The 26,424-nt window shown below is 46.3% G+C and overlaps 3 protein-coding genes across 3 annotated transcripts in view; 1 reads left to right on the top strand and 2 right to left on the bottom strand.

Moving 5' to 3' along the window:
* Positions 1-6,117: 6,117 nt before the first annotated feature.
* On the bottom strand, positions 6,118-7,056 carry LOC128819662 (olfactory receptor 49-like). Its single transcript, XM_053999899.1, has one exon. The coding sequence runs from the start codon at positions 7,054-7,056 to the stop codon at positions 6,118-6,120; it is 939 nt and encodes a 312-aa protein (XP_053855874.1).
* Positions 7,057-14,317: 7,261 nt separating this feature from the next.
* Positions 14,318-16,412, top strand: DAD1 (defender against cell death 1). The gene is made up of 3 exons (XM_054000131.1): positions 14,318-14,576; positions 15,555-15,705; positions 16,230-16,412. The coding sequence occupies exons 1-2, from the start codon at positions 14,366-14,368 to the stop codon at positions 15,683-15,685; spliced, it is 342 nt and encodes a 113-aa protein (XP_053856106.1). The 5' UTR covers positions 14,318-14,365; the 3' UTR covers positions 15,686-15,705; positions 16,230-16,412.
* Positions 16,413-23,242: 6,830 nt separating this feature from the next.
* The window catches only part of LOC128819568 (M1-specific T cell receptor alpha chain-like), a 235,618-nt gene continuing 232,436 nt past the window's right edge, over positions 23,243-26,424 (bottom strand). The window contains exons 5-7 of the mRNA XM_053999827.1: positions 26,181-26,228; positions 24,649-24,758; positions 23,243-24,158 (exon numbers count right to left, since the gene is read on the bottom strand). Coding sequence (XP_053855802.1) covers positions 24,153-24,158; positions 24,649-24,758; positions 26,181-26,228 — 164 coding nt within the window. The 3' untranslated portion in view covers positions 23,243-24,152. The remainder of the gene's footprint in view (positions 24,159-24,648; positions 24,759-26,180; positions 26,229-26,424) is intronic.

Below are 26,424 nucleotides of genomic sequence, written 5' to 3' on the forward strand. Positions count from 1 at the left end.
ACCTCCCTGGCCAACCTGTACCAGTGCTCGGTCACCTTCACAGATAAATGTGTTTGCTGATGCTCAGACAGAGCCTCTCATGTTTCAGTTTGTGCCCATTGGCTCTTGTCCTGACACTGCACACCACTGTGAAAAGAACGTGTATGTCTCCCACTTATATCCTACCTTCAGAGGCTTACATCCATGGATAATATCCCACCACAACCTGCTCTTTCCAGGGTAAAAACTCACAGCTGTACCGGGCGTTCCCCACAGGAGAGATGTTCCAGTCCCTCCATCATCTCCAGGCCACTTTGTTGAACTCTCCCCAGCACACCTGGGTCTCTCTTTTACTGGGAGCTCAGAACTGCCCACAGTACTCCAGGTGCCACCTCACTAGTACTGAGTAGAGGGGAAGGATCACATCCCTCAAGGTACTGGAATCCCTCATAGAATCCTAGAATAATCTGGGTAGTAAGGGATCACCTAATTCAACCCCTATGCAATGAGCAGGGACAACTTCTGCTGGACCAAGTTACTCAGAGCCCCATCCAACCTGACCTTGAATGCTTCCAGGGATGGGGCACCTAAAGCTCTCTGGGCAGCCCATTCAATTGTTTTGACACCCTCATCATAAAAAATTTCTTTCTTATATCTATTCTAATTATTAAATGCTAATCTTCTTCCTTATATCTATTCTAATAACTAAGTGGTTTATCTATTGTCTTTTCATTTAAAACTATTAGCCTTGCAGTATTGCCACAGGCCCCAGCACAGACATCTGAGTGACACGACTCATCATGATCTCCAGGTAGATATTCAGTTTTTCCTAATTTGTTGTTTAAATATTTCTTATTCTAATTGTGCCTGAAAAAATCTATCACCTGCCCATCTCCCCACTGAGCCAGTTCTTTTCAGGGTTCATGTCCTGGGAAAACTGGAGCACAGGGGAATCAGAGTAAAATACATGACATTATTTGTTAATTAAGATTTTTTTCTTTCAGTCATTAAAAAAGGCCTTGCAAGCCTTTTGCAATGGTGATGAACATTCCTTCTGTCTCTGTGTATAATTAGTACAGCAGGTAAAGGTAGTGCTAATTAGAGCAGAGAAGGGCTTTACAAACAAAGCCTTTGGCACTGCTGTGGGTTGCAGTAACAGGAGAAGAGGCTGGAATAAGAATTGTCTTATTGCCAGCACATGAATTAAACTTTGACTCAGGTCTCTCCCTGCTTGATCACAAAGATATTTTCCTCTTTGTGCCTGATTCCCACCAGGGTATAAGGTGGACTAATTCCCTATTAAAATGTTTCCATTTCCATTCTCCCTGTCACACATAATTAGAACAAAAGACAAACAGAAATTAAGCTCTAGGTATTCACTGAAACACAGCTGGGATCTCCCTAATTAACCACACAATGCTTCCAGCACAAGAACAACCACAGAGCTCATTATGGCCGTCAGCTTTTTAATGAGCCCCTGCAGGACTGTGGTACCACCTCCCAGTTCCTCGTGGCTGTGGCACAATCTGGCAAGGTGCCTTGAGAGAATGACAAGGCAGAAGCAGGAACAAACTTACTGGGAGCTTTAATAGAGCCCAGTGCGAGGTGAGAGACCAGAAACAGAGTTGGACAAAGTGTTCCCAGCAGGGCTCATTAGAGCACAAACTCACAGACTTTGATTACAGACAGTTCAGGATGCCTCAAACTTCTCCTGCACCAATCTTCCCTCTCAGAAGCCAAACAGCAGTGCCCAGGCAGTGCCAAGGTGGTGCTTTTGGCCAGCAATCCTCGCCCAGGGCAGGTGCAAAGGAAATGCCACGGACCCAAACCTGCTTTTCCAAAGCACTGGCAAAGGCACAGAGCCTGCTCTGCAGGCATCAGCTGCAGGGCTCAGCCCAGAACTGTCACTGCAACAGAGTGACTGCAACAGAGTGACTGCAACAGTGTCACTGCAACAGTGTGACTGCAACAGAGTGACTGCAACACTGTGACTGCAACAGTGACTTCAACAGTGTCACCACAACACTGTCACTGCAACAGTGTGACTGCAACAGTGTGACTGCAACACTGTCACTGCAACATACAGCGACTGAAACACTCAATGCAATGCAGACTGACTGCAACAGAGTGACTGCAACACACACAGTGACTGCAACACACGCTGCCGGCCCCTTCAGGACCCAGCAGCCAGCCCAACTCCCAGCTCCCTCCCTCCACCCGGTCTGGGTGAGCCCTGCATTCAAACATCCAGGTTTAAATGTAGCACCCAGGCCCTGTCCTCTGTTCCTTCAGACCTTTAGCACGTTCTGCTCTGCTCAGTGAGATAAACCTTAAAGAGGAGGCTGGGTAAGGCTTGACTGTAGAACTCGTGTTAACTTTTGCCATCAGTGTTTGGCCTAGAAAAGAAAAGCTTTGAAGTTCACATAAATGGCTGAAAACAGCTGAGATGACAATTACAAACTAATATGAATATGAAATGACTAAAAGTGTGGAACCAGTTAAGAGTTACCACATGTAATTTAATTTTTGAAAAAATACTCCCACTTGCAGCTGTGCAGCATTCACCTCCACTGAGACAATTGTAGTCATGTTGGTATAGTCACTTTAAACAAGAGGTTGGATTGTTCCCTCTGAATTTGAATAATTCATCTTTAGATCTATCTTTATCTGTCTAAAAAAAATTATATTCCTTAAATCTAAAGATTCAACTGTCCTTAACAACTCTGACAAAGTGAAATGGGACACTGTGCAGAGGAGATTGCAATCAGCTGATTTGGAGAATCACTGTTTAGATGAAATCTGAACTGGACACCCAGGCAACTGGTGCAATTCATAAAGAGAAAACCCTTTTCCACAGAAAAGTGCCTCGTCCTCACTTTGGGCAGTTAAAATCACTCAGATTAGCCAATTTGTTAGTAAAAAGTCAAGGGTAAGTGTCACAGGCTCTGAGGGCTAAAAATTTAATGAGAAACTTTCCTCAAATACATTATTTTCTTTCATTGTCTTCTAGGGGAAAAAATGCTTACAGTTCCCCAACCTTTAGGCAATATTCACATTTCTTGACCAGTTTGCTCAGAGTATCCTTCATGTCTCTATTTGTCAGACTGTAGATGAGCAATGGAGTCACAACAGTGTAAAAAATTGAGAAGATTATTCAGTGCTTTGAGAGTCCTAGTTGTTGGTAGGACACTTAGTAAGCTTCCATAAAAAAGTGTAGTAACAGTGAGGTGGGAAAAGCAGGAGGAAAAACAAGGAAAGGAGGAAGAGAAAAGATGGCATTTCAGGGATGTTCCCAAATTCCAGGGTCAGAAATGCTGTGATGACTGTTCTATTTCTCCATTCCCCATTTGCCATGTATCAAGTCAAGAAGAAATGCATCACAACTTGTAAAGCATCAAGAACTACATTTACTCATTGATCCATCATCACTTAGCGATTACAGAAGAAAGATGACACTGTTACCATTGCCTGGTTGTACTGTTTATTTCCTTTTTAAGCAGTTCTTGAACATTCTCCAGGCAATAATTTGTGAGAGAGATCATTGGGTATTTTTCATTTTGCCTTCTGCGAATTTTATAACAAAATAATTTCCTTGGTTTTGGAAAGCATCGCACAGAATTGCAGCAGGATGTTTTGACAACCACACATTGCAACCACACCAGACCAATACCACCAGAGGAACACGGTAATATAAATTTTCTAAGAATTGTAAAGATTGATGAATGTTTCTGGATACCAAACTTTATAAAAATCTGAAATATCCAGAAAAACATTGAGGAAAATAAGGAATGGTATGACTTATCTCCCTTGGCAATATTTTTTTGAAACCTGCAGGGTCAGAGAGTGTTGATACTCTGGCCAACAGACACAAGCTATGATTTAGAAATCTTCAATCTAAAGAAGAAAGGAAGAGAGGGGAATTCTTGAGTGGGTGACCATTTCATCATGAAATGTTACATTGCCCTGGTTTCAGCTGGCACAGAGATCATTTTCCTCTTAGTAGCTGCAGCAGTGCTGTGTTTTGGATTTAGTACAGGAATAATATTGATAACACATGGATGGTTTAGTGTTCACTCAAATTAAGCTTTCAGTTTGCCAGGCTCTGCCCGTGAGCAGGGGAACGAGAAGCCGGGGGGAGCAGGGCCAGGACAGCTGAACTGGCCAAAGGGATCTTCCACACCCCAGAACCCATTCCCAGTACATGAACCTGCCAGGGCTGGAGGGGAGGCACCACTCACTGCTCAGGGATGGACTGGCCATTGGTCAGGACAGCAACTGTGCTGTGCACCCCTTGATTCCTTTGGTTTTATTCCTTCCTCTCTGTTTCATTATTATCATTGTTATTATTAGTATTATATTTTAATTTATTTCAATTATTAAACTGTTCTTATCTCAAGCCCTGTTTCACCTTTTTCCAATTCTGCTCTCACTCACCCTGGGGGAGTGAGTGAGCATGGTGCTTATTTACCAGCTGGGGTTAAAGCTAGAACAAACTAGAAAATACAACAAGTACTGAAGGAAATAATGAGAAGAAATGTTTTTAATTTTTTTATTTCAAGGCAACGTTAATAATTATAACTATACATTTCTCTTCTTTCCCTCTCCCTCTTCTCTCCTGTCTCTTATTATTTTTTGTAGGGTTTATTTATTTTTTCCTTTTAGGGATAGGCACTCTGTTGTCTATCATTTGTTTAGGAAAAAGTGATCTTCCAGAGACCTGGTGTCACTTGTTACAGTAAATATTTTTGTACACACAAACAGCCTCTGTGCAGACACTCACACCTGCTACAGTCAGTGGGAACAGTCAGTGTCCAAAGGACCAACACCATGAGGCTCAACCAGACCACTGGCCAAATTGGACAGGAGGCATCACTTAAGTGATGAGAGGCTCTTCTCCTGGCATTGCTGAGAATTAGAATTCAGCCAAGCTCCAAGGAGAAGGTAATTCCACATGAAATCCTTTATGGGAAATAATGTCAAGCTGTCATACCCAGGGAAAAACACACAGTAAGGAATCACACTTTGAGGCAATTTGGAAAACTTTGGGAAAAAAACACTCTCATCTTTGCATAGGTTTATTGTTTTAGCATAATCAGTGACCTTGGATGTTCAACCACACTCTCACTGTCTAGGAGACTGGGGATATGTCCAGGCTTGGAGCAAAGAACCACTCAAGCAAAAGTAGAGAGGACCATTCCAAGTTCTCCTGACCATCCACACAGCTGTAAAAATTACTGGTGGGGATTCTTGGATTCACTATACATAGCCAAAGCCAGCCCCAAACCTGGAAATGCCTTTACAGCTAAGACTGAAACAAAATATTCCATGAATTGTACTTGGGATCAAGGATTATCCTGTATTGAATTAGAGGGAGGACAAGGAATTCTGTTGATGGGTACAGTGTGTATGGTAGTGATTGTAAACACAGCTTTGTGGAAGCTGAAGTTCTAAAAACAAAAATATTAATAAGAATGGTATTTCTGTACTTGCTTTGTAGCATGGCAGCTCAATGTGTTCTCTGCAGCCTGTGGAGAACCCACACTGGAGCAGAGGAAAAGTGTGAGAGGAAAGAAGCAGCAGAGGGGAAACCCCATGCACTGACCATAACCCTCCCCACCCCCCGTGTGCTGGGGACAGTGCTGGATCTGGAATGAATGAACTTCTGCACAGAGAAGGGGAAGTACAGGTGTTTAGTATTTAATTCTGTTTCTCACAATCTAAACTATCTTAGTTGGCAATAAATTACATTGGTTTTCCCCAAATCCACTATGTTTCACTCCTGGTAGAAATTGACAAACCATCTCTCTGTCTTTATGTCAATCTATGAGAGTCTTTGTTTCTGTTTTTCCTCTTTTCTGCCTCTGCTCTGTCTCACTGTGGGGTGGAAGGTGTGAGTGGCAATTTGGTTATTCACTAAGGCTAACCCATCCCAGCAAGGGGGAGAATGTTGAGGCAAAGCTGACACTAGGTAACAGAAGATTAGAAAATCCTTTCTGTGCTGGCATATTTTCATTGCCAACAGAAGGAATTACATAACATCTAGAAAGCATAAACCATTTGAAATCAGCATCTTTAATTCACAATACAGATGTTGCATCTAGGAAACAATTCAGACACTTGGATGGGCTACTCCACCATTCATATCTGCCTCAGGGAGTCAGAAAACTTCAGAATTCTCTCCTTTAAAGCTTGCTTGACTTGCCTGTTCCTCAGCGAGTAGATGTACGGGTTGAGCGTCTGAGTCAGCACAGAGAAGAACAAAGACAGAACTTTGTCAGAGTCCTGCCCACCTCGCTGTGCTGGGCGGATGTACCTGTAAATACACGTGCTGTAAAACACCATCACCACGATGAGGTGAGCTGAGCAAGTGGAAAATGCCTTCCTCCTACCTGCAGATGATGGTATATGCAAGATGGTGACAATAATGCAGCCATAAGAAACAGCAGTTACTATCAAGGTACCAGGGAGGATGATAATGAGTATGATGAACATCAGCTCTTCGATGAAGCCTGTCTCTGTGCAGGACAGTTGCAACAACAGGGAAGCGTCACAGTAAAAGTGGTTCATGACATTGGGACCACAGAATGGCAACTGCACTGTCATGATGGTGGGGGGAAACATCAGGAGAAAACTCACTGCCCAGCAGCCCAGGATCAGCTGCAGGCAAAGCCTGCTGTTCATGATGGCTGTGTAGTGCAAAGGGCGGCAAATGGCAACGTAGCGGTCCAAGGACATCACTGCCATGTGGAAAAGTGTGCAGGTACCCAGGCAGTAGAAAAACAGCATCTGGAGGAAACAGCCAGGCAGGGAAATTGTCTTCCTCTCTGTCACGAGGCTGTACAGGGTGCTGGGAAGGAATGTGGAGGTGAAAGTGATTTCCAAAAGGGCAAAATTCCTGAGGAAGTAGTACATGGGGGTCTGAAGGAAGTTATTGGTAAGAGTGATGCTGATGACAGAAATGTTTCCAAGCAGGATCAAGAGATAGGCAATGCCAAGGAACAGAAAGAGGGTGATCTCCCAACGGCGGCTCTCAGCCAGTCCCAAGAGGACAAATTCCACTACAGTTGTGTGATTCATTGAGACGTCATTGCTGGCAGAAAAAGAAAAGACCTGTTTTGGGAACTGTTGGAAAACAGCTGAACATGTGTCAGTTTGGCTTTGCTAATATTACAGGGCAATACCAACAACAAACCTCTTGTAAAAGACTGAAGCAGCCACAGTAACCACATATTAAAAACCCTGGTCATGAAATAGGAGTCTCAAGCTTCATTTGTAAGACTGAGTCCTCAATCCAGTCAAAACAATTCCTACAGTTCCCTCATGGCACACTTGAGAGAGGTGCAGAAGCTGTTATAGACCCTGGGTCTCTCTGAATGATCTGACAACATCCACACTCCAACAAACCAAAAAAAAGCCAAGTGCCCAGAGTGAGAACCTTGCTGTGTCCAGAGACTTACCAGGCAGAGGAATGCAATTACACCACAGACTCACTCTGAAGCATGCTAGATTGGTTCAAGGAAACATTAATATTGTAAAAGATAAAGTTGCTGCAGTTAAAAGGAGACAGGGAAAGAGAGAGAGGTAGAGACTCTTCAGAGAAGAGGCCAGACAGAAAGACAGCAGTGCTGCAAAGTTAAGGCTTCTGGCTACCACTGAGAAAAGGCAAAATGCACAGAGCAGTGCTGGATGCTACAGCAAACACCAGTGGGAGAGAGGGAATGGAAAAAACTGTGAGGAAATTGTCTGTTTGTTTACCCTCAGCTCTACAGCTCCAGTGGATCAACTCTGATGCTGATGGACAGAGCCCCTGTGTCCAAGCATCCCTCCCTCTCACAGCCCCCCACCCAGCTCAGTGTTTTCTGTCCAGTGACCCTGTCTGTGGCACTGCTGCACTACTCCACCACACCATCACCTCCTGAAGTGAAACCTGAAAACTCTGTCTGATGCCCTTCAATCACAGTCTTTTCTTGCAGACTTGCCAGGTCTCATCTGTGGTTTTTCAACTGCACTCCCCTTCCCCTTCCTCCCAGATACCACCCCTCCTTGCCCTAAAAAGAGACCTGTCTTGTTCTGCACTCATGTTTCCCAGGTTTTATCTATTATGTTATGTGGATATTTTAATCTGGTTTTAGATTCACTTCAGACTAATTTCAGATATTTCTGAATGACTGAAGTAAACAACAACACAATGAATTTCCAGGAAAAGCAAGCCCATCTTATTTAGCTGATAACCCATATCAAACAAGACACTCAAATTTCCCTCTTGAAATGTTCAACAAAAAGATAGCTATAAACTGGGATGGTACAACCCTTCTTAATACACTATTCCCATCAAATCTTTCCCCTTATAGCCCTTTTCCAAGCAAAACACGGGAGTTTATTGGCATCATCTTATGGTTGTTTCTCAAAAAACACCAATACAAAACTTCCCTCTCACAAACCATACTAAATATAGGACATACTTTTCAATACCACAGATGGAGTGATATTATCTGGAAGCTGAGAGTGGTCCCCTAAACCAAGAAACTCCCTCAGTAACAGCTAAAGGCTTTTACTTTAGTTTGAAGATTAAAAGCTCCTTTTTCCAAGTCTATGTTCCTTTAAACTTTCCCTATTCTTCAGAAAACTACACCCAAACTCTAAGAAATGCTCCAGATAGTTACCAGAATATCCACAACAATCCAGGATGCTACAAAGAGTATTCCGAGTCTGATTCTGTTTCTCCTTAACTTAGTTTGACAACTGATTTCTGGCAAAAAAAAAAAAAAAAAAAAAAAAAAAAAATCCTCTTTCTTCAGCTCCTTTATATAATAGTGGCACTGTATTACAGTCCAGTGTTTCCTTACTGTGTCAAACCTCAGGGACCAATTAGGTATCAAAATCTGAAAAAACACCTTGTGGGAAAACACTTGTGGAAGAACAGCAAGAGTGTAATCAAACCACGGAGAAAATGAGATTGGGAAGGACCTCTGGAGGTCCAATCCTTGCTAAAAGCAAAGCAAGACAAGGTTGCTCATGACCTTCTCTCAGTAAGTGTGAGTATCTCCAAATGGGATGTATCAACTTCCCTGCGGTGCCACAACTTCCCTTGTGTTCTCATTGTGAATATTTATTTCCTTCTGTGCAGAAAAGATTTACTTTAAGCCATGACCTACACCTTTCTGAGAGGTCTGGCTCTAACTTGTCTCTGACTCTCCCTCAGTGGACAGTTCAGGCAGATCCCTCCATTCGACTTTGTCTTCTCTCTGCTCTTCCTCAGATGTGATGTGCCCCAGTTCTCTGATAAACTCTCTTGTCCTCCACTGCACTCACACCATTCTGATAACATCTTTGGGTTTTTTTTGTACTGAGCACAGCTGTCCCAGTACAGTCTTGTGGAATTCACATTCTCTGAACAGAGAAAGACACGATTCTCTCTCCCAGGATTTTTCCTGGGAAGTTGTGAGACGCAGTGAGAAAGCTCAGAGAAAGAAGAAAACAATTCTTATCTCTATTTGCTGCGCCTCTTGTTTGGCACATGTGGAATGTGTTATGGAGATTGTTTACTGAAGAGTGATTTGTTAATTGGACACCGGTGATGGTTGTTTGGATTGATTGGCCAGTTGGGTCAAAGCTGTGTTGTGACCATGATGGTATCATGACACCATGATACCATAGGTGTCCTAGAGTTACAGGATACTGGAAAAGGGACATCTAGTCAGGTCGTGGTGAGAAGAGTGGGGTCATGGGAGTCAATATGTTACTAGGACTATCCTATATTTGGTCAGGTTTCTGGTTCTTGCTCTCTGTTGGTTCGGCACCTGATACAAATAAGGTCATGTTCCGAGTTCACATTTGTGATTGGACCCTTGTGTGGAAGGGGCTGACAGCTGGTCTGTGAGCCAGAGAGAGTTAGTTGGAGAAGAGGGTGCTAGGAGTCCCATTTACCCCGGAGAGGAATTCTGTCAAGGTCGTTGGCATGGAAACTGAGAAGAAGAGAAGATAAACGAGGGGGCCTGCTTAGTTGGACGTTTGCACAACGGTGTAGATTGCTCAGGGCCAATGAGCACTGTGCTGGTTTGTTGTGGCCAATGAACAGGTATAAACTTTTTGGAAAGGCATGAAAAACAGGATGCTGTTAAAATAAACAGAGAGAAGCCTTCTGAAAGGCATGGTGTTCTTCTGTGTGTTGTGACCATCTCAACAGTGACACCCTTGCCCTCAGAGGACCCCTATAGCCTGTGGCATTTGCCACGCCCCCAGGTGTTTGGATCTTGCCCTGTACTCTGTGGTTTTCCACATTTGTTATTTTGTTATTAAAGTCTTTATTTTTGGGGCAAGACCATCATTCCCATCCCTTATTTTGCCAGCTCCCCACAGCCAAGCTGAACAAGGGGTCGCAGCGAAGGAAGATGTGATATCTGAACAGATGCCAGAGGCAGGGGATGGTGTTTGGTCTCCCATCTCCCTTTCTCCATCTGTTGCAAACCGCTCCAAGTCTGCCTCCTTTCAAAATAAAAAACGTGAAACCCAACCCATGGCCCTTGGGAATTCGTGCAGGAATTGCTGCAATAACTGCAGGATTGCAGGAGCGTGGGGCAGTGGTACAATTCTCTCTGGTGGCCTGTCTGTAAACCTGTGGGAAATGCATTTGTAGGGAATTCTCCAAGCCTGGCAGAAGGCTCACACAGTGTGCATCTGTGTGCAAACCTTGAGATAAGAAATGCTGGCTCAGAAATGCCATGGAATAGAACAGACATTGCTGAGAGAGAAATGGAACCAGAAACAAGTTTCAAAAGGTGGCCTTGCAAATAACACTAGATACTTTGGAGAAATAAAACTATGAAAGATGCATTGGAGTAGGACCCACGAGGGGTAATTTTAGATGATTTGCTTTAGGGCATTTACAGCATGGGGTGGGCAAAAGCTGATAGGCCAAGGAACACTTACAGTGTGTTGTAATTAGGGAATAGTTGGCTTCTGATTGTGATGGAGTGAATTATAACGTCTGTACTGTCTTACCCTTCACATGAGACTGAAAACAGAATAAAAGCTTTTAAAACACCTCTCAGTTACCCCATCCCTGGGTCAATAAAGGGATTAATCTGGCATAAACCCAGCAGGGAGCAGTGGCTGACAGTGGATTACCAAGGCCTCAGAGCTGACACTGGCCTGGAAGAGCTGCTGCGCCTCACACAGCCAGACTAATTGCCACAACCCAGCCTGGGCCCATCAGATCCCTGTGACTGTTGGTATCAAAGACATGTTTTTTATGGTTCCCTTGCAGTGTCACTGAAACTACGGGAAGAGCAAATCCCTCCAACAACATATTTAGTGTTAGAGAATGAAGGCATTACTTTATTCTGTCCAGGAAGTTCTAACCAGGATTTGCAACAGAAATAATTTTATCCACACATTGTTGGCGATGAAGAGAGATGGGGAAGACTGATTCAGTGATCAGAATCCAAATTTATTGTGGACTACTAATGCTTATTTACTGGTTTAGGAAGACTAGGTTAAAATCACATACACAAACTTATGCGTATTATAACATCTTTTGCTCGCAGAGTTTAATTAAATCTTCTTTTTCCGGTAAACCTCTCTGATTGAATCTTCTTTTAATCCTCAATGTTGTGTTTGCTCTTGCCAAGGCATCCTGTTATCAAATCTCTTGTGCTAACCAGCTCCAAAGTCCATCATCTGTCTTGTGTCCCAGTATCTCAACAACACATTGCCTGGGTGTGCAGAGAAATTCCTTCCATCACACATCACTCTTTACTCGATTTTTCAGATTCTTATGTGGTAAAAACCTATAGAAATTCTTTGTTCAGTGTTCATTGGTTTCAAGTTACACAGCTCTTAGCATTTGGTTTTCTATTGGTTATGGATCTCTTGGGCTCTGGTGTTAATTTAGGTCCTCATTCCTTTTCTCAGACCAGGTGTCTCAGACCATGCTGGGGGTGATGTTTGAGTTGATGTTCATTAATGGTCGTTATCTTTTGTGTCTTTTCTGTGCTGCTCCCAGTCTGCTGCGATGTTTAAGCTCATCACACCTTGAGTGTTGATCCTTTGAAAACAAACTTCAACTCCTTTTCCCAGAGACAAAGGCGAACCAGTCTATAGTTACAAAACATTCTAAATTCTGTATCGTTTTCCAACAGCAGGAGGCAGACTGGGATCATTTTGCTTTTACCCGGGAGGGAAATCAGTGTCTCCTCACTCACCTCAAGAACACCGACCCTCCGTGACCCCGGCCCACCACAGACCGCCCCTGGAGAGGAATATCTGAGGAATATCCACATATTGATCACACACTGATCGGCAGCTCTGATCTCACCACGCTGGGCCACACTCAGACAAATACTATCACCCACCTGGAGAGCCTGGGACTCCCCACAGAGAAGGTGCTGGTGCCTTAGGATCATAGCTTTTACATTTTTCAAATCCTGTATATAAAATCCTGTATTTTATATTTTCCAATACTGCATTGTGTATAACTCTAAACTCCATATAGAGTGTTAACTGTCTTCACATTTTGGGCAGACAAAACAATCCCTCCAGGCCTGAAACTCAAGGACACCCAAAAAGTATAAACAAAAGTGAGTTGTGGGGAGCAAACTGGGGGTAAATGACTTCATTACCTGAAACTGTAATTGGAGTATTAACCCATGATTTGTAAGTGGACCAAACCTATAATTGTCTGAAAAACTTGTGACCATTGTCCACCTTTGACTGCCCAAGGTATGTCTATTGAAGGCCTTTAAGCAATTTATAAATATAATTTTTAAAAAATTATAAATAAAATTTAAAAAAAAATTATAAATATAAATAAATATTTATTCTCTCAACCTTATCTAGCCTCCATTCCAGGTAGCCACTCCAAGGCATCAATACAACTTCCTTCCTCCAAGGTTAAATTCCTGGGGATATGGTGGAAAGGAGGATCACTGTGTGCTCCCTCTGAAACCTTGACAACTCTAGAGCAAGTAAAGATACTGGGGAGTGTAAAGAGCTCCAGCATGCTTTAGGTTTGTTGTTTATTTAGAGAAAACATGTTTCACACATCTCCATTATTGCTGCTTTACTGGCATTATGCCAGACAAGAAAAGGAATTGTAAAAATGGATATTTCCTTCTTTTTAAAACTGTCCCAAGTAGGACATAGTTTTCTTCTCTTACAGGTATTCCATAAAAAGATGATGTGGCCATATGAAGTAGCAACAGGACTGGAGAGTTCTTTGCTGCATTGTTTACATTTGTCCTGTTATATCCCACCTGTTGTTAATACCTGATCTAATCACACCCTGTGATTATTTGCCTCATGTTTACTGTTTCTTCCCTTATCCTTTCCTTTCTTATACATTTTCTTAAGTGACATTTTTATGATTTTATACCATATTGCTATAAATGACATATTCCTATATTACTATACTACAATATTATATATTACTAGGCTATTACTATAAAAAGTCATATTACTATAAATGACTACCAAAATGGCTACATACTCATTTTTTCTGTGCAACCAAACTGTTCTACAATAAATCTACATGTGTATATTTACAAACACCCATCCTTCTGAGTCATCTCACTCTAAACCACCCTAAAGGCTCTATTAGCAAGAAACTGGGCTGAAGAAGGTGAGGGTAACAACCCTTCCAAGCCAAACCAGCCCATGATAGGAAAATGCCCTTTCCTCATGGCACAGCCTGAGTGGGAGATGCACTGCCCACATTCCCGTTTGGAGAGATGGGAAGGCTGGAATGATTTAAACAGAAGGAGCGTACAGAGAAAAGTTCTCCTCTGGTTCACTGAAAAGTCGCTCCCTGCTTCAGAAACCCAAAAGCAGCAGAGCTGGTTTGGTCTCAGCTGTTTCGCTCAGTTAAGGCTCCATGAGGTTGACACCATGATCGTTTTTGAGGGAAAAAAAAAATAAAAAAGGGAAAGCAGTGGTTTGCCTTTCCCCAGCCCCAAGCAGGGCGACGCAGGTCTGTTCTTCACCACCTTCATGGTAGATCCCGGACACTCCTTCGGCCACAATTCCCCTGACACTCCTTCGGCCAGGAACCCCCCGGAAACTCCTTCGGCCATAAACCCTCGGCCACCCCTTCGGCCAGGAACTCCCTCACGCTCCTTCGGCCATTATCTCCGGACACTCCCTCAGCCGAGCCGCCTCATGCACGGCCCCGCCCCCAGAAGCGGTGCCGGGCTCTGATTGGCCGTCGGAAGGAACAGCTCTCTAATCTGCCCAGCAACAGCCAGCTCTGCGCTCTTATTGGCTCTTGGCAAGCACCAGGGGTGCGGACTCCGCGGAGCCCTCGGCGCATGCGCGGGCCGAAGGCGCGGTTTCCCCTGTCGCTCACCGCCACGTCGTTGCGGCGCGGCGCGTGCGCGGTGCGGCGGCGGCCATGGCGGGCTCGGTGCGGGCCGTGGCGCGGCGCTTCCTGTCCGAGTACGGCGGCGGCACCGCCGGGCGCCTCAAGGCGCTGGACGCCTTCCTGCTCTACGTGCTGCTCACGGGCGCGCTGCAGTTCGGATACTGCCTCGGCGTCGGCACCTTCCCCTTCAACTCCTTCCTCAGCGGCTTCATCTCGGCCGTCGGCAGCTTCATCCTGGGCGGTCAGTGCCGGCCCCGCCGTGCCCTCACAGCCGTGGCGCGGGTCGGGCTTACCCTGCGCCTCCGCCGGGAGGCCGCGGGCGTGGCGGGGGAGCCTCAGGAATCAGCAGCCCCGGGACCCCCCGCCCTGTGCCGAGCTCCCCGTTCCGCAGCTCTGCAGCTGCGGGGCCGGCCCGCAGCCGTGTCCCCCCGGCTGTCCTTGCAGCTCGCTGGGAGCGAGAGTCCCGCCGGCCCTGTGGGTATTCTGCTCCCCGGAATACCGCAAATCGCCCTGTGTGTGTGCAGCCCTCCTCAGCACAGGGGCTGCGGGAGCTGGGCAGGGGTGTTCAGGGGAGAAGGTTGCAATGAGACCTGAGAGCCCCTTCCAGGGCCTAGAGGGGCTCCAAGACAGCTGGAGAGGGATTTTGGATAAGGGCCTGGAGTGACAGGATAAGGGGGAATGGCTTCTCACTGCCAGAGGGCAGGGATGGATGGGATAGTGGGATATTGGGAAGGAATTGTTCCCTGTGAGGGTGGGGACGCCCTGGCCCAGGTTACCCAGACTGCCCTAGTTCCTGGAAATGTCCAGGGTGAGTTTAGATGGGGCTTGGGGCGCCCTGGGAGAGTGGAAGGTGTCCCTGGGATTGGAGTGAGACGATCTCTAAGGTCCCTTCCAGCCCAAATCATTCTGTGTTTCTGACACACCCAGTGGGAGGACAGAGGAATATCCACACTTCTGTGTGAGTCCAGTCCTGCTCTGAGCCTGTTCCCCTCGGGACTCTGGCACCCTGTGGTGTGTGTGGTGCTGTGGGAGCACTGACTCCATGACAGGCCTGTCCAAATTCCCTGGCAGCATCCTGCTCCTCTGTAGTAAGGATGGAGTAACTTCTCCCTGGGGGAGCAGTGACCTGTCCTGGGCTGGGCTGCCCCAGGAAGGCTGTGCTTTCCACCATGACTTCCTCCTGTGCTCACTGATGGCTCCTTCTTGCTCTGCTGTGCAGTTTGCCTCCGGATCCAGATCAACCCCCAGAACAAGGGCGAGTTCCAGGGCATTTCCCCGGAGCGGGCGTTTGCTGATTTCCTCTTTGCCAACACCATTCTCCATCTCGTCGTCATCAATTTTGTTGGCTGAGCTCTGGGAGAGGCTGACAGGTACTGGTCTGTGTGGGGTCACAAAAGGGGCAACCACAGGACTGCTCTGCTGTTGGGGAGAACTAGAATGAGAGTGATTCCAGGAGTGCCCTGAGCTCCCAGCTTCCTCCTCCTGGCCTAGCATAGCTGAGCTGTTGTCCTCTGGGTTGGCACAGAGTGAGGATTTATGGCTTTCTGATTTTGAGCCTATCTTTTTTGGCTTTTATAATTAAAGAGATTAACTAGGACTGCTACAGAAACCTACCCACATTCCTCTCTTACGAGAGAGATTCCCCGTTCTTCTTTGCAGGAGAAGCTTTGGGAGCTCCAGGCCCTGGGCTCTGTAAGGCTGAGACATGGCTGGGGTTCAAGTCTGGAGTTCTTTGCAGATGGGGCAGCAGAGGACAGGGGCAGTTGGGTGTTGGGGAGTGGGGACATGCCCTGTTGTTACTCTTGCAAGGTGCCACAGGATTGCTGGGGCTTGGGGGAGCTCTGTCCCCTCTGCTCTGCAGTAACATTGCTGATGTTGCCTGCTCTCTTTCCAGGTCTTGAACTGCTCCTGATGGCAAAGCCTGGCACAGGGAAATGCCCAGCACACTCTCACCTTCCTGTGAGGAAGGTGACACAGGGCTCAATATTTCCCCCCCCAGAGTGTCTTGTGGAGGGGTCTGCAGCCTCATTGTGTAACTGTGATCCTTTCCATCAATAAAACCCTTTATGACACTGCAGCCTTTTCCATATTGGTGACAAATACAGAGCTTCTCCTGCATCCAGGTTCCCTCTCAGGCATGACTCTATGGTTTTACCTTTCTCCCTTCCTTTCTACTCAGCAGGCTTTTTTTCTGTGCCCCAGTTTTGGAGTGGAGCAGGAAACAAGTGATCATGGAAACTCAGTTGTCATCCATCCTTTTCATCTTCCTCTTTCCTGCCTTTTGATCTCCCAGAGTCTGTTGTCAATGTGCCCCTGGGCTTCAAAGCTGTGGAAAATTCAGGTGAGGCTATGGTTAGTGGTCACACAGGGAAGGAAGTGTCCTCCAGCACATCCTCAGGTGTACCCAGTTCCACAGAGCCTCCCACACCTCTCAGAGACACAGGGGCCACACCTGAATGTCCCAGCTGGACTTAGAGGCTCCCTGGGGCCTGTGGGTGATGCATGGTGGCAATGTGCCTGACAAACACAGGGCTGTTGGGGTGGATTGCCCAGCTGGCAGGGCCTCGGAGTGCCACTGGAGCTGCTCTGGGGCCAGGGAGAAGCTCCCCCGTCAGAATCAAGGCTGGAAGATTGTCCAGTCCAGCCATCCACCCAGCACTGCCACTGTAATTAAACCTCATCACCCAGCACCAGATCCTGACACCTCCTGAACACCCCAGGGGTGGTGGCTCCTTCCAAGGCCTGAGCACCCTGATCTAATCTGAATCTCCCCTGTCTCAGCTCAAGGCCATTCCCCGGTCCTCTCACTGCAGGCACAGCACAAGAGACCGGTCCCAACTCACTACAGCCTTTCAGGTGTGATGTGACCCCCTCTGAGCCACCTCTTCTCCACACTGAACAACCCCAGCTTCCTCAGCCATTCCCCAGAAGAGAAATATTTTCTAAGTCCTTTTGTGAGCCTTGTTGCTCTTTCACTGGACACACTCCAGCCCCTCAAAGTCCTTTTTAAAGTGAGGAGTCCAGAGCTGAATGCAGCACTGGAGCTGCAGCCTCACCAACACCGAGTACAGGGGTGATCACTGCACTACCCTTGATAGAAGCCAGGGTGCTATTGGCCTTCTTGGCCACTTGGGCACACTGTTGGCTCACATTGAGCCAGCTGGCAACCAGCACTGCCGGGTCCTTTCCTGCTGAACAGCTCTTGAGCCACTCCTCCCCCAGCCTGGAGCTGCAGGGGGCTGCTGTGACCCCAGTGCAGGACCAGCACTTGAACCTCATGCCCTTGAGCTTTGCCCACTGATCGAGTCTGTTCAGATCTCTCTAGAACCTTCATGAGGTTCTGTCCTCACGCTGATCCTGCTTCGTGCTCGTCTGGTTTGCTCTGCAGCTGAAATGCTGGGGAGGTAAAACCTCAAGAGCCTTGAGACTCCGTGGCATGGAAATGTTTGTGTGCTGCACTGAGGAGATGGAACTGTGGTTCTCTGATGGCTTCAGACCCTCTCAGAATTCTATTCTGGCTCCTGTTTATCACCTTTTTAACATTTCCAGCTATGCTGCAGCCATTAAGCCTGTAAAAGTCTGAAACCTGGAGCTCCCAAATCTCTTGCCTGACACGGGCTGTGGGTGTGAGGGGTCAGGGTTTTCACTGTCCTGGATGATGGGTCTGGCTCTGTGTAGGGACAAAGGACTCGTGCCAGCTCGGGCACCAGCAGTCCTGGAGTTGTTTGCAATGGAGCAGTGCTGGGAGAGCAGGCAGGGACTTGTCACAGCACATTGTGACAGTTGAGATGGCCATGATACAGAGTATCAGGGTAAAGTATCAGAAAGCATCAGAGTGACACCATAGCACTTCAGAAGGCTTCAAACGTTGACCCTTCTTATTCTTTAGCCCAGTCTTTGATCCCCTCCTGTTCATGCAGTGGCCCTGTGTGCCCTCTGTCCCTGTGTGGTTGCTCAGCACACCTGGGCACTCCACGGCTCATTGCTGTCAGTGCTGCTCACCTGCTTCTCACATCTGGACCCGTGGGGATGAGGCTGGGCCAGCCCCACTCCCAGTCACCACAGACAGTGTGCCTGCAGGGACTCAGGGGCTGCAGGGGTGCTGGCTGACCCCTGCTGCTCTGCTGCCGCGAGAAGGGCCCCGAGCCGTGCCCGGGCAGCAGCAGCAGCAGCAGCAGCAGCAGCAGCAGCAGCAGCAGCAGCAGCAGCACATCCATGGGGATGATGCTCAGCTCAGGCACGGAGCCGCTGCCGGGCCCGGCCCTCCCCTGGCCGCTGCTCGGAACTGCACAGGGGCTGAGCCAGAGGAGACGCGAGGCTTTGCTGTGGAGGTTTTTCTTTTTCCCCCTTTTTCCTGCTTCTTACCTGCTTATGATTCCTCCAGTCGCCATTAACTGGACAGTAGAATTCTTGAGGGAAAGCAGAATTCCAGAGGGACTTTTCACAAAGTACTGACAGGGAAAGGTGGAATGGTTTAAAACTGCCAGAGGGCAAGCTTGGATGAGATATTGGTGTGAAAAACACATTCACTCTCCTGTGAAAATGTAAAAAAAAAATTAATAAAGGACAATAGGAGACAAGGAGCACAGAGCAAAGGTTATTATGGCCGAGTGCCTCTTGGCACTCATCCAGGAGCACACTTATCTTCGGGGACGCCCCTTAAATACCTTTTAATTACATCAGCCTGTTGCATATTCATATACCCTTACGCATAGTAAACTTTATCCCCACACTACTTTACATGTTCCAAGAATTGTTTAGCCTGGCTCCTCCTCGGTTTCACCTTTTTAGAGCGGGCACATTCCTGGGTTGTGCTTTTAATCCTTTTTTTATCATCACTTCCAGTTTTTGAGCTTTGGTGCACACTCTGTTCAGACAGTGAGTGCTGATGGCTGGCAGATCTGTACAGGTGTCCTCATCCTGTGTCCATTGGATGTTATCCCATCCCAGCAGGCATTTTAACACAAGCACACTGAAATCAGCTATTTCACTACTCTGTCTAAGCTTCATTAACAACAAATAAAAACTATATCTTTATAACAAAGCGACTTGAACACCACACGTATAAAATCCATTTTACTATTTGTGAAAAGCCAATATTATATTATATATCTATAACATTGGGAAGAAATTCTTCCCTGTGAGGGTGGGAGGGCCCTGGCAGAGGTGCCCAGAGAAGCTGTGACTGCCCCTGGATCCCTGGAAGTGTCCAAGGCCAGGCTGGACAGGGCTTGGAGCACCCTGGGATAGTGGAAGGTGTCCCTGCCCTTGGCAGGGGGTGGGACTGGATGATCTTTAAAGTCCCTTCCAAGTCCTGTCAGAGTTTTTCCTGCATTGGAATGAGCTTCAACAAATCCACTGACACATTCAAGCTCTGGTCCTTGTAAAGTCCACACTCAGGTCCCTGGTCACACAAGGAGGAGGATGAAAATAAGAGAGAATGGTTTGTGCACAGGGCCATGTTTGATGAGAGGTGACAAATATTGGCCAGGATATTTTCTCCAACAAAACCCCAAGAAAACACACAAATCCATCTCCTACCCCTAGCAGGACAGGAGGTAACATAGCAAAGAGGATGCTAAAGGTGGACCATGCAAAACCTCCTTCCCTGAGATTGTGAGAGGACCCTGGCCTGCTCCTTCAATCTTCCTTCTCATCTGGGTCAGGAGAAATGGAAGGATTTTTCAATCTGTAAAAATTGTGAAGAGACCTATCAGCAAATTCAGAAATCTGACACAATTCTAGGAGCTCTCCCTGATGCCTTGGGAAGGCTGCCCTAGAACAGAGACTGGAGGAGCTAAAGAATAAAGTAGGGATTTATTAGGAGGCCTCAATGGATCCACCTTGGGCAGCACCAGAGCCCAGCCAGGGCTGCACCCCAGGTGAACCAAAATGGTCACAAAATGCCCCACAGGTCACAGGGTCTCTCACTTTTATAAGCTCTGCTCCATTTGCATATTGGAGTTCATTGTCCAATTCCAGCTCCAGCCCATGCAGTCCCATCCTGATTGTTTTTCTCTCTCCAGCCCACGTTGTTTGTGCTCTTGGGCCTGAGATTTGGATCATTTGTCCTTGGTCCCCAGCTGGAGAAGGAATTGTTTTGTCTCCCTGCTCTGTGAACAGAGCTCACCATCCCATAATATGAAGCTCAAACCCACCCACTAAAGCAGCACAGACCCTGAAAAATAGAAAAGCTCAAACCTGAGGCATCCTCCCCACCACAGTTTATAATGCATTTCTGCCCTCCTTTCCCTGCCCACTCTATACATAGCTCAATCCTTCCTGCTGTACCCAAAACAACTCCCCAAGTGCAGCCTGTGGTGAGGGTTGGGAGGGGAGGACACCTTAACCTCATTCCCCTTTGGCTTGTGGTCTAACGTCTGCTGTTCTTTTCCACAGCCTCTCCCCCTCCTGCCACGTGCCACCCCTGCCCCCTTTGTGCTGCACTTTCCAGAGGAAGTGGTTTTTGTGGGCAGGTGTAGACAAGCATCAGTGGTGACCCAGATCTCGATTGTGGCGTCATGGAACTTGTGCTGTGGCCTCTTCCTGCCCCAGCTGGGCCACGAGCCCCTTCCCACCTCCTGTCCTGCTGTGTTATTTCCTGGCTTTGCTTTGCTCTGTGGTTTTTGTATCTCGAAATAAACAAGAAAATGCAGGGAAAGGGGGGCACATTGTGGTGGTGGGAGATTGGCAGCCTGATATCTGAAAGTCTTTGAAGCAGACCTTGCAAATTCAGCGCTTTGCAGGTCACATGCCAGGAGCCATTTTAGTCAAAACATTTAACTCATCTCCCACTCAGCAAATCCTGCCCCTGGGGTCAGTTTAACCTGGAAGAGGAAAGACTCAGGTGTGAAAACAGAAGCAGCACAGTCCTTAACTCTTGCCCTTTCATCTGGGAGTGAGTTTGAAGTGCAACATAAAAAATTATGATGGTTATTAATTTTAAAAAGTGATGCTAAAGGTAAATGAGTATGGGAAGTTTTCTTTCACATCCCTGAAAGTTTCTGGAATGAGGTTAATCAGTTGGAAATCTGTGAAATGCAATGACTTATGACTTGCTTTATAGTTCAAATATGCTTTAGGCAGCTTCTTCAGGCTGTTTCCCAGATTTCATCATGAGTGAAATGTAGGCTCCAAGAGCTGCCTGAATCCAGCACTTAATCAACCATGGATTTCCTCCAGCTGGAGAGATGAGAATGATGCTTGAGTCAAGGGAGAGACAAGAACAAGTCCCTGAACATGTGTACTGTAAAATAATCAGGGCAATAGACAGGGAAGGTTTACAGTTGCTCTTTGTCGGAGGGGTCAGTAGCTCTGTCACCCTGTGACAGGTCACCTGCCCTGGCACCTGCAGGGGACCAAGGCAGGAGCCCAGGGAGGCTGTGTCGTGTTGCTGCCCAGCAGAGTGGGGTCAGATCCTGGCATGGCCCTCCTGCAGGAAGCAGCAGGGCTTTTGGCTGAAAGTGTTTGAATTGTGACCCTTTCCAAAACCAGCTCCTTGTGCAGGGTGTGCCCAGCTGGGTGAGGGACAGCCACCCCCAGTGGTCCAGAGAGGCTTTTCCTGCCACTCTGGGAACTGCTGGGAGATACAGTCAAGGTTCAAGCTTTGCAGGGAGAGCGGGTTTCTGTCAGAGCACACTTCTCATTTCACCCCCACAGAGGAACCTCCGGTGATGCCTCAGTGTGGAAGAGGTTTTACAGCAACTTCTGTGAGCCACAGAGAAGTTGGATAAGAAGATCCATGTTTACCTCTGAAAGAATTTCCTACCAAGGTTGTTGACACAGAAAACAAGAAAGAAAGAAGGATAAATAAGAGAAACCTGCAGCTGCCTATTCCAATCAGCACTTCGTTTGTCTCTGGTGACCAATGAGTAAAGTGCAAACTTATGAGTTTTGTAAGAATGTATAAAAAGCATGCAGGCTATAATAAAACCAGTTTGAAGCCTTCTGAAAATGGAGAGTGTTGCTTTGTGTTGTCTTACCTTAGGATTTTAGCTTTTGTATATTTTTCATCTATTTGTAATCCTGCAGTTCTTTAGTGTATAACTCTAAACTCCAAATACAGTGGGAACTGCTGCTTTCCCATTCTGGTCAGACACAACAATTCCTCTCCAGGCCTGGCAATCAAGGACACCTCACTGCCTCAGGCCCCAAAAAAATGTAAACAAAAGTGACTTGTGGGGAGCAAACTGGGGGTAAATGACTTCATTACCTGAAGCTGTAATTAGAAGATTAACCCCCAATATGCAATTGGACCAAACTTATATAAGTATGAAAACCTGTGACCCGTGGTCCATTTTTGGGTGTAGCACCTGGGGGAGGCTTTTGTTTTGCCCAAAATGTACCTGAAGGCCCTTCAATAAATATAATCACTTTTTATTCCCTTAATTTTGTCTGGCCTTTGTTTTTAGGTTGTCCCAGAAAGGCATCACTGGGGCATCAGAAGATGTTAGAGAAATTGATGTCACAAAAGGAGAACATTTCCCTTCCAGACTTGCCAGGGACAGACAGAACCTGGAGGCAAAGGGGATCCATTGGTGTCATCACTGCAAAGCAGGTGCCCTGTGCTGCTGTCACACTCAGGAGTGGGGGGCTTGGGGACAGCACACCGCAGGGTCCTGTGTACCCACAGCAGCAGCAATCTGCCTCCAGGAGCCCGTGGCCAGTCCCCGGAGTGTGGCCAAGCCATGTTTTTGTTGTCTCCACCCAGCACAGTCTGTCCTTGGGGCAGAGGGGCTCTCCCTTCTCTCTCTCCCCACTCTCCTCACACAGCACAGATGTCCTGCAGGACTTCGCTCCCTCCCTCCATGGTGGATCCAACCCCTCCCCCCTGCACCCCAAAGCTCAGCTGAAAGGGTGAAGCAATGCCTCAAACAACAAATACAAGAGACAAACAGGTTTCCCATTTTTTGTAAGAATTGTTTAATAACAGCCTAAAGAAATGCCAAGACATCTTGGGGGTGGCAGCACAGTTCATGAATTAGCAGCATGCAGATGCCACAGGCAAGCACTGTTCCAAGGTGGGCACACATGGACAGGTAAATATTTCAGTATATTTTTATGCAATTGTTACAAAAAAGAACTTGGGAGATCTCAGGTTGTTAGAAGTAAACAAAAAGAACAAAAGTGGTTTGTATTTTTACTAAACACAAAGCCAAATCTTAAACTGGTTTAAATTAAGAAGGTGTTATGGTCAGATAGACTTAAATTTTTTTTAATATTTATTTTATGTGATATTGAAGTGAGAATTTCACTGAATTTGGGACTTCTGGGAGACATGCAGCTCATCCTTTAGGGAAAAAATGGGATATCTTGCTCTAATCTAGCAAAGGGTGGCAGGACAGTGCATCTTGAGTCAGACTCCCTTTGCTTTTCAAAGTGTTTCATTTGCACCTGAAAAGGTTTCTGGGGGTGCACCCTAAGAGATATGAATACCCTAAAGCTACCAAAATAGGAAAAATTCCCATTCAGATGATATTTAGCTGGAAGTTTTTAACACACAGCACTGCTCCGGGCAGAAGTTGTCATTTTAATGCAAGTAACAACTTGGCAATGTATAATTATAGCAAAGTCTGCTTTATGCAAAAGAGACACTGTATGGTAAATGGCCAAGACATCTGGAGGGCAGAATGCTGGAAATGTTTCATTTTGAGGAGTTTTATAGCAATGCAAATAAAGCAATTTAGACTATAATGGCTGGTGTGGTGTGTAAGAGCAGCAAGGGATGTCCCTTGCACAAAGAATAATCCCTGAGCTCCCTCTTGCTCACGATGCTCTCTCAAAGCAGATGGGTTTGGACTGCACCACCTGGTTACTCTCAGTCCTGCAACAAAAACAAAGGTGTGCTAAATCATTATTTGGGTTACAGCTGCACAATTGTAGAGCTGAAGTGTCCAGGCAAGAGAAAGAGAAGAAACAGACACTGGGCATAAGTGAATATATTAGGATTGATATTTAAATCAATAACCATCAAACTTTCCCAGCTGGAGACAGGTGAGGGGAGAAATCTGATGGATGAATGCAGGCAAGGGAAGGGATGGATGTAGAAATAGAAGGGTGAAATGTCATGAAAGGAAAAAAATTTCTTATGGACCAGGAAGAGCACTTGAGGGGTGGGTGAAAATGGTGGGTGAAAATGGCCAGAGGAAAGGAGGGATTTTACTGTTGGCAGACAAAAGAGGTCTGGAGGGGTTTTACTGCTGGCAGACAAAAGAGGTCTGGATAGACTGCATAAACAGCTGTTCCAGAGAGAAGGAGCATTCATAGCTGAAGAACCAATCCAGATGTTTTCAGACCCCCCCAAGCATCCTCACCTTTTTTTTCTTCCACATAAGCATCGTCATCAGCACATTAAAAATGATTGCTTTCATTAGAACGATTTTGAGGCCCAGCTGTGACAAAGACATTGTGTTCAAGTGTTCATCTGGAAAAAACAGAAAATGAGAGTCACAAGAGCACTGAGACATCCTCGTGCCCCATTCAGACTGCAAAGCCCTTTTTAGCAAATTTGCTCCATTGTGTCATGGAATCAGCTGGTAGGGCAGGAAATGAGATAGGGAGTAGGACTCAGAGACTTTAATTTCTTCCACTCAATAACCACTTAATTATCCAGTATGCCAGTCTGCCAGCCCCCTGACTGCTTTTACATACTGTGTGCTGTGAACCCAGGATGCTGGAGGCAGCCCTCCTTCCTCTCTCCTAAATGTTTTTGAAGATGGGCAGGGGGAAAGCAATTTTGATTTTAATCATAGAACATAAGTTTATTTGAATTTTATATTAATCTGAAGTTACAAAGCAATTAACATTTGAAAATACATTGATCTATCATGGAGAAGGAGGGAGCTGTCAGCAAAAACTCACTGCATGTTTAATATTGAGAACCTTTCAGAGAGCTGAAAGGCTGATCGTGTTTACTGCTGAGTATTTTCCTGAACTGGTGTTTTGGAAAGATTTGCAAGAGCACAGCTGCTCTGAGCAGGGCAGGCACAGGCTCTGCTCTTTCAAGTGGCAGAGCAGCAGATCCCTGCACTGCAGCCCTGCCCTGACCCCTCCCCAGAGAGCTGGGGCAGAGCTGGCTGAGGTGCACCCCTGTCAGCATGGAGTCAGGAATGGGGTGAGGCAACACAGACTCTGGGTCTCATCAGAAGGCTGAATTGAGTTTTATTAGAAACCCATTCTTTTATACATTCTTCATTAGAAACCCATTCTTTTATACACTGTATAAAAGATGTATATGGTGGACAGGTGGATACAGGTGGACCTGCTTGGTCATTTAATCAACCTCCCTTCACACCATTGCTAATTAAGAAGACACCCATTGGTAAACACCTTCTGACAAAACAACTGTTCAAAACACCAGCTGCAAGACTGTTTTAATTCTTTCAGCCTTTCAAAACACAACAGAACAATTCCTGGGAAAGTTTATCTGGCTTTCTCTCTCTGACCAGACTGTTGCATCCACACACCCCAGCTGCAGTGATCCCTGAGCACAGAAACCACCTGCTAACTATGGTTCCATTAGGTGTTTGTGCACCCCAAATAACCCAACTCCTCTGCAGGCTGAAGTGCAGCAGTGCTGACTCACAGCAGTACCTGGGGGTGGGCAGCAGCTCGCTGCTGAGTCAGAGCAAGAGCATGTGGGCACTGCAGAAAACTGTCAGCTTGCATCAGGAAGGCTGCATTAACACCACACCTTTCAGCCTTGATGTTTAAAGCCTGTGGGAGCCCTTTTGGAAGTTTTCTGTCTTTTTGCTGCCTCAAAAAGAATTCTGCAAGCAGCAAAAACTTGGGAAGACATTTACATTAGTCAGGGCAAACTTTTCTCCTAAAATGCTGTGTTACATACCTGTCCTGAAGTGTAGGGACAGCCCTGTGACACAGACAGCGCTGGCACCTGCAGAGAGTGACAATAAATTTGATTAATAACAAAAATTTACTTATTCAGAGGTTTATGAAGATATCTCTGTTTAGAAGGATTAAATTAGGATTTCTGGCCAACAAACCCTCCCATAAACATTCTTTTCTGCTTTTCTCAGGGCAAGCATAAAACATGATCTAATTAAACTTCAGTGTCCCTTTGGATAAAGGAA

The sequence above is a fragment of the Vidua macroura genome, chromosome 27 (assembly GCF_024509145.1).
Source record: "Vidua macroura isolate BioBank_ID:100142 chromosome 27, ASM2450914v1, whole genome shotgun sequence".
Lineage (NCBI taxonomy): Eukaryota > Metazoa > Chordata > Aves > Passeriformes > Viduidae > Vidua > Vidua macroura.